Source organism: Brachyistius frenatus, unplaced genomic scaffold (assembly GCF_029030835.1).
Source record: "Brachyistius frenatus isolate BFR_SWC_R1_liver_20210118 unplaced genomic scaffold, ASM2903083v1 Contig_77, whole genome shotgun sequence".
Taxonomy (NCBI): domain Eukaryota; kingdom Metazoa; phylum Chordata; class Actinopteri; family Embiotocidae; genus Brachyistius; species Brachyistius frenatus.
Window position 1 is genome coordinate 1,318,569 of NW_027210676.1, and position 15,611 is coordinate 1,334,179.

Sequence of the window (15,611 nt, forward strand, 5' to 3'; positions counted from 1 at the left end):
CTGCCCAACTATTTCTCACAGCTTTAGGTTTTGTTCTGAATATAGTCTGGAAATTCTGTGCCTATATAGGTTTGCTTAGCCACTCTGAAGTGCAGACCAATCAAGGACCAGGAGGGTTGGTGAAGTGCGATGATGTTGAAGTTGTTTCAACAATGGTTGCAATGGTAGATTTTCAGCACAAAACACACATCATAAGGTGTTCAATGCTGATTGGGTTATTTTTGTTATGCTCAACATATGGTACTGGTACTGTATGTATCAAGTCAACATTCAGTGCAGCATTATTGCCATTAAGTCTTGAAGTCTAGAAGACACAGTAACATTCATTTAGAGTTATGTTATTGACCACCTTATAGTTTTCAAGTTCAATATTAACTCTCTTTGTATCTCAGTTTTGGTCTCCACCAACTCCTGAGGGAAATTAACTAACATTGCAGACTGTGAAATCAAAACAGAGCTGAAAGCTGCCAAAAATAAAAACCCAGCTTTAAACATCTTGAGACCGACCAGTTGTTTCTGTCAGCATGCCTTTTAGAGCACATGGGAAAACATGATAAAATTTACCATTTAACAATCATGTACTCTTCAGAGAATATGGCATTGTCAACCAATTGATCTGCACTGATGATTGCTTTCTTGAAATTATGAAGTGAAAGCTTTGTATAGTTGCAAAACTCCCTTGGAAGTCTTTAATGATACTCAGCTGGGGGCCCTATTATTTCTCTTTGTCAACTGTGGTTTGCTAAGTATGACAGTGGTGATCTGACTCCAGTGAATAACTGTGTAGATATACTTTGTGAAAATCCCTCAAAGCTTTTGTTTTGGTTCTGGCTTTGGCCTTCGTCTTTCTCTCTCTGTAAATCACAGTTAAATTTGCCCAGGGGTTTGTGGGGAGGAAACAAAAGGAGGGTGGGGGGGGAAAACAGTACTGACGTTGAACAGCAGTACATTTATTCTATGATAGTGGAAAGGAGAGTGAATGGTCCCAGTGGGTCCGTGTACAGTACATAGAGCAGAGCCTCGTGTGGGTTTAAGGACAGATTTAACTACAATATGGCTCACTGTTGCCGTGGCGATGGACTGCTATTAACATGTTGTTTTCCTGGGGGAGAGGAAGTCTCTCAACCTCCTGTACCTACCCACTGAGGTGAGGTTATATCAGGTCACACGTACTGCAGGGTATGTGCCACAGAGCGAGCTTATTATCAGCAGAACGTAATGACTCTATCTGCACTGGATTAGGTTTACGCAGGGAAGTGCTATAATTATAATTATTACCACCATCATCTGTGGTTTGAATCCAATTTCACTTAACCAACCCTATGATTCTTGTACATTTGGACAGTGGAAAGATGGTTCAATTGAGGTGCCTCATTAAGTCAACTGACATTAGTAAAACTGAAGTGACTTTGGCCTGATATCATTATGCATTATGATTTTGTCGGTTCACAGATCAGTAGTACAGGTGAGCTTGGAGCAGATTTCAAAATTTCAATCTAACTGGCGACATATTGACAATCTAAATGGTTAATTTCTCGCCTAAAAAGATATAAAAACTTAAATAAGAGGCATAAAATGCATCCTATCAGACAAACATTGTAACAACTTTTAGTCTGTCTGCTTAATGTTGCTGCTTATTAAAATTGAGCTTAGTGTCTCAGAGAACTTCCTTTGCAGACATTTGTCGCATTTTTCTTTATGCTCATTCATCTATGTTGCACATTTCCCTCAATGTTTGTGATGTGGCTTTTATTTGTGTTTTCATATTTGCAGCATTTCTGGATGTTTGCACTATGTTTTGTTTTACATAAATAGTAATTTTGCTAAACAAATTTTATGTCACTCTTCGTTAATTGTTATGTAGGAATTGCTGGTGATGTGAAAATGATTGTGACATAATTGAAACTGGACTGACTTACCAAATTATTATTATATCAATTGAATGAAGCAGGTTCTGAAAATATTAAGGGGCCTTGCTTTTTTATAAGGTGAAACATAATGTTCGGACTCCCTCCACACCTCAGTAGTTTTTGTACCGTCACTAAAAGTTGAAACCGAGAACAACTTTCCTCTATAAACATGAAATCGCATCACTAAGAAAAACAGTATCAGTGGAGCTTACTCAGTAAAATATATGGAGGTCTTTGGTCTGTTATTTTTTTCGTCACATTTCAGGGGAAGAGGTCCTGTATGTGAGCTACAGTCACTTCAAGTTTCCATCAGCTCCCTGCTTCTGTTTATGCTGGCATGCAATTAAGGCAAGTTGTTCAAGTTCAGCTGGCAGTGAAGGCCTCCAGACTGCTGCTAATCTGAGATACACTTGGGCCTTTAAAACCGTGATTAGGAGAGCTGATGATTTAACCCCTGGCTTCAGTCAGGAGGTGTTAATGTGGTTGGAACAAAGCCATTCACTTACTGAAATGTAAGAGAAATATGGGGACTTTATCTTCCTCTATGAGGAGCTACAAGGATTTGTAAGTTGCAGTTTTACACACTTGTACAGAAAGAAACACAGACACCTTCATTTCCTGTGATAAGATTTTTTCAGGTGTATCAAACATGGTGAGGCCCTGATCCTTAGGTGCTGTATATCTCCTGCAATAGGTGCAGTATACCACCCACCAACCCGAAGCATCCTGGTGGCTTAAAGGACCATGTAGTCACAATAATGTTTGGTTAGAGTTTGAGTGGGACCTCACTCTCTTCGTTTCCTTTCAGCTCTCCGCTGTGTGCTGTCTGCTAAAGTCAGAAAAGCGTGGAAAACATGTTTTTAAAAAAAAAAAATCTTTGAGCATACGTAGATGATATGCCATTTAGGACCATTTGTTTCTGTGAAATATACATTTCTTTAAATTAAACTCGCAATGTTTTAGCAACATTAAGACGCACAAAATGAAAAAAACAACAATAAGATAACCAACTCATTGAGGCTTGTCAGGGTTAACACAATGTGCTAGTGTATTTAATTAGAACAGAGCATTAACAGTGTATCTGTGGTGTACATCAAATATTGTGAGCACACACGAAAACATCTTCAAAAAGCATGAATTTGCATATTCAAGTGCCTTCATTTATTTTCCATCTTCAACAACACGTAATGTTTTTTAAGGGTTATAATGTGCTGAAGGACGTCCTTCTCCTTATGGTCAACCTGGACACATTTATTCATGGATTACATCTTCTGTCTCCTCTGTCTGTTGTCTGTTTCTGTTTAGATGCAAAGGAGAGGACAACCAGAAGTTTCTCAGTCAGCGGGGTCTCCAACTATACTTCTCTCCTCCTCAGTAGTGAAGACAACATGCTGTATGTTGGTGCCCGGGAGATTCTCTTTGCTCTTAACCTCACTGATATCAGCGCAGTCAAGCTCCAAAGAAATGTAAGAGCCAGTGTGAAAGCGTCTGTAAACTGCAATACTATACACAGTATAATAAGACCTATGAATGTAGTTATAATAAGATCCCAGAGGTACAGTATTATTATGGTAATAAATATGATATGATCCCTGAGGTCAAATGTGAGTATAACACACTTCACGGTATTATTTCTACAGTATGAGTCTGACTGTGTTTCTCTTGCAGCTCACATGGAAAACTCCAGAGAGGAAGAGAGATGAGTGCAGTTTCAAAGGCAAAGACCTGCAGGCGAGTGAGCTGCTGCTGTAAAGCTCAAGTGGCTGAAACTCACATGGCTCAAACATTATTTACATGGCCATTAGGTTGACCATTACTGCATGGCACTTTGGAAACAGACCCAGGGCAGAACCCTGGACGTTTCCTGTCAAGTTGTAACTTTCCATCCTACAACAATAGATTTTTCCCTTCCTTTCAAACACACTTTTCCTCTACTCTGTCTTTTGTCAGCCTTTTCGCCACCTTTGCTCTTATATGTAAACATACACATGTAAAACCTTAATTACGCGATAACGCTTTAGCAGGCGCAATCAGTGTTTGTTTTTTTTTTTCATTTTAAATACATATTTTAGAGGTCCTGGTTGAAAATTCTATTGTACAATTCTCTGTGAAAACACTCAATTCTTTTGTAAACTACCTATGGATCTGCAGCTCGTTTGTGGGATTTTTCCCATATTCTTCATATCCAAAAAGCTTCTGTAAACTGCTTTGTCTTCAGACAGGGAGCAAACTCATTTTTGGATAGTAGGTGAAAAAAAAATCTGTGAAATGATGAAGTCGATACCCAAGCAGTCTTGGGTAACAGTATGTGCAGGGTTTTCCATACCATTCTAAAACATTAGTGCAACACCTAAACACTTTCTCACAGCATCTAAGCCACTACAGCTTCACTATCAGCTTTGTTTTACCTCCAGTATGTTTGGTGATAATTATTTTAAGGCAGTGTATTTTTGATAAAAAAAATTATAATGATAAAAGTCTAAAACTACATGAAAATGTATAGTTTTTAGTGAAATAGCTGCCCACCACCGTCCACCACTACCACAGCATCTAAACCCAACAGAAACATGGGAAAACCTTGAAGTGTGGAAATATATATTTTTTTAAATAATTCATTAAATTCTTTTATGTGTTTCTAATGCAGACTGATTGCTTCAACTACATCAAGATTTTACTGCATATGAACAGCACTCATCTATACGTATGTGGAACGTACGCCTTCAGCCCCATCTGTGCTTACATAGTAAGTGTTTATATAAAACAGTCCCATACAGTATGTTGCAGTGACCACACTTGTCTGTGTCTTTGTGAAGATCTAAAAAAGATTTTACCGTTTGGTTGATTTTTCATATATAAGTAGAAAAGCCGGTGCTGGCCTTTATATGTAATTTATTTATTAGATTCTAGAGGAAGAGCATCTCAAATCGGATGTATGTTGCTTCCTGCCTCTCAACTCACTTAGCTGTCTGGCTGAGGCTCTGCCCAGCTAGATATAATATAGGTGCATTATCATATTATCTCCTGTGCCCATGGGAAATGGATCAAAATATTTAATGCATGTAATGAGATTATGTTAGAATCAATCTCATTTTCAATTCTTTCCTCCGAATCTGTTACGACTTTATAGAAAAATCCACAACAAACACAAAGAAATGACCTGTGCTTCAACTTCAACCAAACACTGACTGACCTTTTCACTGTGGGACAGACAGACAGTGGTCACTGACAGAGCAAGTTGCAGTTCTACTTTTCAACTGAGCATGTGACATGTGGTGTTTGTGTTCGTGTTTGTGTGTGTGTTTCCTCCAGAACACTGCAGACTTCTCCCTCGTCAAGAGTGATACGGGTGAGATTGTTGCCGAGGATGGACGAAGCCGCTGCCCATTCAACCCTGAATATAAGTCAACTGCCATCATGGCTGGTAGGTCTCACAATGGCTGTCGGCTGTTGATAAAAGCCAGGCTGTGTTAAATGTTTTGATTTATTGAAGCCACTTTGGGAGTCAGTAAATAAACTACTGTAGGTACATGCGGTTGATATAAAGAGACAAATTGGGGCATAACCTCTGGATGTCATTACTGTGTATGACGCAGATGCCCCATTCCCTCGTGGTAAATGCCGTGATAACGCTGGTCTTCTTCGCTGTGTTGCAGATGGGGAGCTGTATGCCGGTACAGTTAGTAATTTCCAAGGAAATGAACCCATTATTTACAAGAGTCTAAGCCAAGGAACTGCTTTAAAAACAGAAAACTCACTCAACTGGCTCCAAGGTATGAAGGAAGGCAATGTTTTTTATTATATATTCATATAATAAAAATGACATATATCATTAATATCACATCTTACAGAAGATAAATTATATTCTCAAACTGTTTGTCAGATATCCTGGATGACTGTGACACAATTAGAGGTCATGTAAATGAAATGGACTCCATAGAGCGTGTTGATGGCGGAGGAAAGAGGGACCTCTGTTCCTGGATCCCAGTGTGACAGTATTGTTGGTTTCCTTTCAGACCCTGCCTTTGTCGGCTCTGCCTACATACAGGAGAGTCTGCCCAAGGGCAACCTAGTGGGCGATGATGATAAGATTTACTTCTTCTTCAGTGAAGCGGGAAAGGAGTTTGATTTCTTTGACAACACCATTGTGTCACGCATCGCTCGCGTGTGTAAGGTGAGTGATGCTTGAAGGCAGATAGTCCATCTAAAGAGGCTTTTTTTTTTTTTTTTTTTTTTTTTTTTTACCCTTGAGCAACATCTACCCTTTCCATCACCATAGAGATCTATCAAACCAGGAGCACAGGTTTGTTTGTGCTTTTCATGTGTGTTTGTGCTTAGTGCCTATACAGGCATGTATGTAGTCCTCTGAAATCTGATTACAGCTTAAATACATCGCGCACAGCTCAGAGTCCTGCTGGGCAGTGACGCAGGAGCTCTTGCAACAGAAAAACATTTCTCTTGCATGTTTTCCTCTGTTTGAAATCCTGTTTTACAGAAAAATGTGGACTCAGACAGGATTCAGCAGCCAACCACAAATGTTGTAAGACTGCAGTAGTTCAAGATCTATGCGCAGAAATGGTTTATCACCTTATGAAATACTTCCTCACACAGTATTTGATAATAAATTTTGAGTGTTTTTTCAGTTCTATACAAAACAATCTCAAACTGAATGCTGCTTGTCTTTTTGAAAGCAATCATGTTCATCACTGTCCAAAGAGAAATAAATACGAGCTGAAAGTTTGAAGTCGTGCCATAGAAAGTCTATCAGTGAATCACATGGGATGCTTCACAATGAGACACCGCCCAGAGGGTTATATTTTTCTGCATCTTCATTCAATTATTCAATCAGTTTTTCCATAAATACTCCAGTTAACACAGTTTTTTAAAGGACTTTTTGGGCATTTGGCCTTCATGAAACAGACAGGAAATGTGGGAAAACAGAGCAAAGGAATGACATGCAGCAAAGATCGAGCCACCAGGAATCAGACCAGGGACTCGCTACTGACGGCATTTGCACCAATGTGGTATGTGCTCTAACCACTCGGCTATGAGGTTGCCCCACCAGTTAACAGAGTCATGTAAACATTGACTCATATAGCATATTGATGATGAGTTTTCTCACATACAGTTAAAATATGTGCTCATATCCCTGGACAGATTACCCCAAAGGAAATTAGCAACAATGCGTTATTATGGGAGTGTTGCTTCCCCAATAAAGTTAAAACAAAAATAGTTTGTAAAGTGTAGAATGATGAAGATAACAGTCTTTAAAATGAGGCAAGTGTTCAGTGTATAGATGGTGTTTGCTTTAAGTAGTACTATATAGCAATGCTGGCTCAAATTAATTATTTAGGTGTAGTCTTTGCCCTCATTTCTCTAAATCCTGCATGATTCATTGTGTTCGCTGTAGTCCCCATCTTTGTTGTGTGTTCAGGCGTTAAACACACAGGTTCCACTTCATCGAGGCTAACTATGAAATCATAAACAATGTTTTGCTTGAAACAAACAGGCATGTTCTTATGCGCTGGACTGTTCACTGTTCGCAGAAAGAAGCCATCACTGCCTGCCATGTTCATTGCTTTTTGAACAGCCTTTGGAACAAGGGATGCTTTTACAAGGGATTAATGAATGGGATGCATTTGCTTCAATTATTCAGAAGTCAGTTTAGCTCAGAGTGGCATTAAATTATAAAACTTGGTTCAGCCACCAGGATCAGGGAATATGTATGTTACTCATTATCTGCCTGGGCTACTACAATAAGTAATTGCTTCAGAAGCTTAGTATTGGTCATGTGTCATTTCCCCTCCCATCCTGTGCTTCTGTTTCCTCTGATTAATATAACACTAAAGGGGACTCAATTGAAGCTTTATGTTAAAGGGTTTGATTTAGCTTAGATCATATTGCATTTCTCCTTGGTCTGCTGCTCTGAGCATCTTAAAAACTGTTTACATCCACTCTTCGTCTTGTTAGATCTGTGATAAACAGATTGTGTGGTCATCCTGTCTTCAAATACCTACTTTTTCCAAAACCAAAATAAGCTCTTCATCTATGGTCACCTTCCTGTGACCCGGAACTCCTTGTGGAATTGAATCTGTTTCACAGTCATATGTACATCACATGCTGTAAATCACTTTCAAACTGAGGCTTAAAGATGTAGTTGCCCTCTAATTTGTGCCGACATGTTATCGTGCAATCTGTGTAGCCAAATTAGTCTGCATGTCAAGGAGGTCCCGTGCCACTCATAGGACTTTGAAGGCTTGTGCCAGAGGCGCTGAATCACAGCAGTAGTGTCAGTGAAGAAGAATTGTCGGGGAGCAGTGCTTCTTTTTCTTTTTCATTGAAAAGCATTTGCCCTCCTCTAAGCCCCGAGTGTTTTTTATCTATGCCAGCTGTGATGATGTATATTGTTTTCATGACCTAGAAGTCTGCTGCCTCAGGGTATATCTGTGTTGCAGGCACAACCGATTTAGCTTATTATGGTTTTACTATAGGAGGTTAATGTTTTTCAATTACAACAAGTCAAACAGCTTCAAAGTTTGGATGCAGTGCTTTCTTTCTGTTTTTGTCAAGAAGAAGGTTAAAAAAAAAAAAAAAAGATGACAGAATTATTTTCCTAACATGTTATAACACAATATCTACTGTACGAAGGTATATTATGGAAACGCACCATATGATGCACATCATCTTTTCATAATGTGCGTCATACAAGTCTGATCCCATCAAATCACGTGTAACAAACAGTGCAGACACATTGTCCACAGCCACCACAGGTGTCAGTTTTATATTGTTGCACCCTCTGCTGGCCTAATGTTAAAAAGGATCCAAACCTCCGATGTTTGTGCTGCAGGGTGACGTCGGAGGTGAGAGGGTGTTACAGAAGAAATGGACGACTTTCCTGAAAGCTCAGCTCTTGTGCTCTCTGCCTGATGATGGTTTCCCTTTCAACATAATCCAAGACATGTTTGTGCTCACACCCAGCCCCGAGGACTGGAAGAACACGCTTTTTTATGGAGTCTTCACATCTCAGTGGTGAGAACTAACTTTTAACCGCTTTGAAAAACACATACCCAATCCCTGGAGATATGTTGTACAGATTTTGTGTAAATGAATGTATGAAGTATGCTCTAAAAATGTTCAGATCAAGAGATAAACTTCACAGGAAATATATTCAAACAGTGAGATTACTAAATAAAATGTGGAATTTGTTGATTTCATTCAAAACTCCTTTGGTAAATGGGGTTCTTCTGGGGGAATTTGAAATATATATTTGACCAAATAATTTATCACTCAATGTTGTGCTATACTTGTTTATGTCATATAAGGTACAAGGGTGCATCAGGAAGCTCTGCAGTCTGTTCCTTCACTATGGACCAGGTAGAAAAGGCATTCAACGGGCGATACCGAGAGGTCAACCGGGAAACCCAGCAGTGGTACACGTACAACCATCCGGTCCCAGAGCCTCGACCTGGAGCGGTGAGTACCTGCCTGCTGCCCTCTGCTGGAGAACCTGCAGACACATATATGTCAGTACTCAGCAGCATGTCTTGTCAGCTGCATGAGAGGTTTCAGATGTTCCTGTCTGCTCATCAGTCATGTCCTTAGTTTGACTGTCGACCGAGGCTTGAGCAGATATTTGTCAGGCTGCCGTCACTCCTCCTCTGCTCCTAAACATGATTTTTATCAAACTACTGTCGCTTTCATTTCCCGTCAGGCTGATCACAGTTGAATCACTGAAATATGTAAATGAAATAAACAAGGCGGTGCTGCACGGCAGCAGCTGGTGTCATTGTCCAATATAATTGAATATATGTAAAAAAGGTGGCATGTTGTTTTGTCTCCACAGTGTATTACAAATGCTGCCAGAGAACAGGGCATCTCCTCCTCGCTGCACATGCCAGACAAGGTGCTGAATTTTGTCAAAGACCATTTCCTGATGGACAGTGTGATCCGCAGCCAGCCTCTTCTACTGAAACGTAATGTGCGCTACACGCAGATTGCCGTCCATCGAGTCCAGACAGCTAAAAAAGTGTATAATGTGCTCTTCATTGGAACAGGTAAACAAACGTTTTACCCACGTTCACAATCATGCACAAACAAACTCAATTTCTCAACACGTAAAAAATTGTTTAACCTAATTTCATGTTGAACCTTGTCTTTTCTAGATGATGGGAGACTCCATAAGGCCATTAATGTCAACAACAAGATGCACATCATTGAGGAGATGGTGCTCCTCCGTGATTCCCAACCAGTGCAGCACATTGAACTGGACACTGAAAAGGTAAAGCAGAGTGCTCAGAGAGAAATCCAGTCTGTTTTAATTGAGACAGCTTTCTTATGGTGTGAACTAATAAGCTCGCTAAAGTAATTTATTGGCAGTTTAGAGATTTCATGAACCATTAAGAGGCACAGCCTAAAGCAGACCCCATGTTCACTGAGCTAATTACATGCAACTTTCTCTCAGGGGATCTGCAAACAGCTGGGGTTTTAACAGCTGGATTTGTGACACTTCCTGAATCCTGGCATGTGTTAGGTTAGATTTGTACATCAGGGCAAAGAAATTCCTTTTAAAATGGTTGAAAGAAAACTGATCACGGTCAGAGAGGAAAGACTCTGGATGAAAATAGTAACCCAGTAACTGTATTTGGGACACTTTCTGTCCGTCCCCTCCTTCTTCATCTCTCCTCCACAGGGTCAGCTTTATGTTTCCTCTTTCTCTCAATTGGTGGAGGTCCCAGTAGCTAACTGCACTAATTATCAGAGCTGTGGGGAGTGCATCCTCTCCAGGGATCCTTACTGTGCCTGGAACGGGAGGCACTGTGTTGATGTCAGACATGCTCCTCCAAACAAGTATGTACCCTGCTGCGCTATAAACATTTTAGCAGCTAGAGCTTTCTATCATGTGCCTACATGGAATGATAAGAGATTGCCTTTTAAAACCGCACGTTATGATTAAGTGTATGTGTTTTTCAGCGCCTGGCAGCAGGATGTAGATGAAGCAGATACATCAGCTATTTGCGACAAGACTGTGCCCAGCCCACGGTTTGCTAAACCTCCACCTACACGTATGTGAACTCCACTTCTCTAAGCTGTCAGAGATTTACAGAGCAGCACTCTGCATAAAATGTTTCCATGCCTTTGCCCTTCAAACTGAGTGTTGATAAAAATGTGTGCATTCTGTCAAACCATTATTATTTTGAATTCTGCACCAGATACGACAGTACAGCTTATTTCATGCTTTATCTGACTCAGTCTGTCGCTGCTTTTTCTTTCCACAGGACTGTCATCATGCCAGGTGATCATTATCCCAGCCAACACGTTCAAAGTACTGCCTTGCAAGCTGCGCTCTAATTTAGCTGAAAGGAGGTGGGAGTTCAGTGAGAGCGCAGGTCACTTCCATTACCCCAGCCCAGAGGGGGGACTGGTGGTGGTAGCTCAAGCTGACAGGCAGGAAACTTACGAGTGCTGGTCAGTGGAGGAAGGCTTCAAACAGCTGCTGGCAAACTACTGCGTGAGGGGCGAGGCCAAGCAGGAGAGCACCACTCTGACAGGCCGCTCGCGTACACCGCAGATCTCCCAGGAGGAATTTATCATCCTGCCAGGGGAGACCCGCTCGCCGCAGATCAACACCAAGACCTACTGGAACGAGCTGATCGTGGTGTGTGCCCTCCTGGCGTTTTCCCTGGTGGTTTTCTCCCTGTTTGTGGTTTACAGGAACCGCAATCACATGAAGTCCATGCTCAAGGAGGGAGAGTGCCCCAACATGCAGCAGAAGAAGCCCAGAATAGTGGTCAAGCCAGCTGAGAACTTGCCGCTCAACGGCAACACAGTCACAGCATCAGTTTCAGATCACAAGGGGTACCAAACCCTGAACGACAACTACATCTGCAGCACTCCACCGCACGAGTGCTCGTCGCCCGACAACAGCAAGAGCTTCTCAGAATCAGAGAAGAGGCCTCTGAACTTGAAAGAGAGCCGCGTAGAGATTTCCCCTACATGCCCAAGGCCACGAGTCAGACTGGGCTCTGAGATTAAGGACTCTATAGTGTGAGGCTGGCTTCATGTTAAATGGAGTGACTCATTTTGAACTCAAAGGACCGAGTGCACTTGTTGAGAAAGACAAAACAGTATATGAGGGAAAAGCAGTACTCTCATTGAGAGACATTTCATTACACCGATTTTGCACTTTGTCTTTTTTTTTTTTTTTTTTTTTTTTTTTTTCTGTTCCTGTGTTCCATGTGCATTTCATTTTATTTTCCTCTCACCCCTCTTATTCAAGTGCATTTGAAGCTCACTGAAAAGGTTCCACTTTGCCTTCAGATTTTTGACACTTTCACATACGGCTCACAGGAATGTAAGGAGCGTAGAGGTGGCATCACGACCACGATTTAGAAATTAAATTTCGAAGCAATGCCTCTCAGTCCGTCCATATAATATACTGGTAATGCTTTGAAAGGCAGATCAAGGCTGAAACATGTTGCCACTAACAGCTGACACAGTGTTTGCTGTGTTTTAATTTTAATTCTGTCATCTGCTAGGAGTCTACCCTTCGCTGAGCCTATGCACTATGTACTGTACTGTAGCAAGATAAACACTCACACCAGAATATACACGAACAAGTCAGTGGCAACCCGGAAAGAAAAAAAACTGTCACAGGTTCTTGGATAGCCTGTCTGCATCCGCACACATATACCCATTATTTTAGACTTCAATACAACACAGAAAGGATAAAGACAGACTTCAGAGAAGAAGAGATTGAAAAGATTTATCAAAACAAAACCATTAAAAGTGATAGAAAACACAAACAAGCAATCACCTCAGTAGAAATATTGCAGAAACTCTTATCACCTCATTCACTACACACCAAGAAAAGAAAAAATAATATGATATAGTCATAAATGAAGACACAATTACACTTTTAAAGTATTGGAATTGTTACTGGGTATAAATATTCCTGTGAGGAGGCCCGACTTTGAACAGTTGAGAGTTTTTTTTATTTTGGTTTTCTTTCGCCAAATGCGATGAAGAGGAAAAGCTCATTCCAGGTATTACCATGCTGTTCTTTGTGAGATAGGCAGTCTATGCAACGCAAATAATGTGAAGTGAGGAGAACACCGAGAAAAACCTCACCTTGAGACTGAGTAAGCACAAAGGTGTTGGCGCTGTTAATTACTTTAGATCAGTGGCACTGCAAACACACACACACACACACACACACACACACACACACACACACACACACACACACACACACACACACACACACACACACACACACACACACACTCATTACACAAACTGTAAGTATGCAAGTGACTTTAGCCATTTTGCTATGTTTTAGGGAAGAAGATAAAGAAACTCTGAAAGGCCAGCATGACAAAAATAGACGATAAGGAACAAGGGTCCAGTACACTAATGTAAATCTGTGGCAGTCGATTTATTGCAGCATGATAAAAAAGGTTATAAATATTTATTATTATTATTATGTGGCCAAATGTTTATTTTATAGAGAGGCATTTTTCATAGTAATTCTTTAATGTTTTAAATATCTATCACTATTCTCAAAGGGACATAATAATAAATATTTAAATACTACACCTATTCATAATCTGATTTAAATAACACACGTCTGTATAGCCTCACCTTTGATATAACAGTAACTGATGAGTGTTCACGAAATGAAGAGAACAGCCTCTGCTTGCTTAAATGGTTTTCAAGGTTAGCCATAAAAGCAATAAACTTCATTCTCATCCCTAATAAACATAAGAATTGTGCATTTCAATTATCTCCACGTGCAGAAATGAGTAATTATAAACCACCAAATTTATGAGTTAGATGATAACTTTACTTGAAAGCATTTTTCATGTTATACAATATTTTTTAAGTTTTACTTGAGTTTGGCTCTAGTGTTGCGATGCGGCCAGCGAAATTAAGATTTTACAAAAATACATACCTAAAGAAAGGAAAGGCATACAACCTGACTCCGAATGCGTGGGATTTGCACATGATTTTTCAAAGCCTTAGTACTTTGCAGGTTATGGATTTGATTACAAATCTGCCGTGGGTGGGGGTGGGTGGGTGGGTGGGGAGTTGATGGATAACGCCTTCTGAAACAATAATCAAGAGATGTGCCTCTTGGGATCAAACTAACCAGGTAGTAGTGCTGCAGAATCAAATGCTACACTGTAGGTGTGACAAGACTGGCTTTGCTCAGAAACAAGTGAAAACAGTCAATACATGTAATTTGATAGTGTCAGTGTAGTACAATACGTACTCATGACGTGCTTCTTTAATTTTATTTTTTGTTAGGGTGACTTCAACCTCCGTCAGGGACTAAATTCTATTCTTAAATTCTAGTACATAAATAACCACTGGTTGATTTTTTTTTTTTTTTTTTTTTTTTTAATTAAATGATATATAAGCACTAGTATTATGTTACATTTCCTGTAAATGGCACTGCAATTCAAGGACTGGTCAGCTGTAATCACTCATGCAGTATGAAAGACTCATGCTTTGACTGTTATTAATAATATAAATAACTGGCAGCTTTCCGTGAAGTGGCTGTCATCAGAACAATATTACATTTAACTGCAGAACAAATACCAAGTGGCAGTGATTTAGTCAGATACGTGCAGGTACTGGACATGTTTTCATTTGAATACAAGCCTAAACTATTAATGCCACAGTGAACTTATCGTTGTCTGCTCTCTCTTAATGAACCACTATAGTCAGGCCTTCTATTCGTGACAGTACAAGTTGCTCAGACTCTTGTCAACATGTATTGTAAGTAAACAAGTTTTTATGTAAAATTGTTTTGTAAATTCAGCTGCCAATGTAAAAAATATTGTGAATTGTAATTTTTGTATCATACATCACTGCTGTTTTTTTTTTGTATTGTATATAAAAAGCACTTTATTTTAATTTTTCAAATAAAGATAAAATGGATACTTTTTTCATGATTTTACTAAAATGATTCCTATTAACATGCTGTTTTTGATGATTTATGGAGATGAATGCAATGTTAATGGTTTGTGTTGGGAGCCCTCTAGTTTCTTAGCTGGTAACTTGCCTCTGTGGTCTATGTGGTCTGTAGCAGGAAGGGCTACAACATCTGGTTATGCTGGACTAAGTCCTATACTTTTTTTTGGAAGATGCACATTTTTTTTTTTTTTTTTTTTTTTTTTTGTAGTGGTGCAAATAACATTTTTTTTTCTTATCATTGCTTAATCTGTTGATAATTTTCTCAATTTACCAATTTAACTCTCTGTACTCTACCTGCCCAAAATGACAGATATTTTTGTTAGGAGCTGATGGAGACCAAAACAGAGCCCACAAGTATCATTACCGATTAATCTGTTGATTATTTGGTTCATTAATCGATTAACTATTTGGTCTTTTAAAAGTCAAAAGATGCAACCTAAAGTATCTTGTTTTGTCCCGACCAACAGTCCACAACTCAAATATATTCCGTTTATTTTCATGGAGGAATGAACAATATCGTCCAGTTAAAAAAAAAAAAAAAAAAAAGTGGTTGGTGATATGTCCTCAGTGTAAATTACACCTGCATGTTCAGGGTGGAGTCAAACCTGAGTCAGACTCCGCAAACCCAGTGGGGGGGGGGGGGTGAGAAAGAGGAGCGTATCTGATCAAACTCTCGCGTACAGCAACGCACACCTTAAAGGTAAACAGAAGCCGAGCACTTTCTTG

The 15,611-nt window shown here is 39.8% G+C and overlaps 1 protein-coding gene across 1 annotated transcript in view; it reads left to right on the forward strand.

The window, feature by feature from the left end:
* Positions 1-13,123, forward strand: part of sema4ba (sema domain, immunoglobulin domain (Ig), transmembrane domain (TM) and short cytoplasmic domain, (semaphorin) 4Ba) — a 49,979-nt gene extending 36,856 nt beyond the window's left edge. The window contains exons 3-15 of the mRNA XM_069708703.1: positions 3,216-3,376; positions 3,579-3,641; positions 4,555-4,653; positions 5,220-5,331; positions 5,564-5,680; positions 5,924-6,081; positions 8,755-8,936; positions 9,230-9,380; positions 9,751-9,961; positions 10,070-10,185; positions 10,597-10,754; positions 10,878-10,969; positions 11,183-13,123. Coding sequence (XP_069564804.1) covers positions 3,216-3,376; positions 3,579-3,641; positions 4,555-4,653; positions 5,220-5,331; positions 5,564-5,680; positions 5,924-6,081; positions 8,755-8,936; positions 9,230-9,380; positions 9,751-9,961; positions 10,070-10,185; positions 10,597-10,754; positions 10,878-10,969; positions 11,183-11,955 — 2,393 coding nt within the window. The 3' untranslated portion in view covers positions 11,956-13,123. The remainder of the gene's footprint in view (positions 1-3,215; positions 3,377-3,578; positions 3,642-4,554; positions 4,654-5,219; positions 5,332-5,563; positions 5,681-5,923; positions 6,082-8,754; positions 8,937-9,229; positions 9,381-9,750; positions 9,962-10,069; positions 10,186-10,596; positions 10,755-10,877; positions 10,970-11,182) is intronic.
* Positions 13,124-15,611: the final 2,488 nt, after the last annotated feature.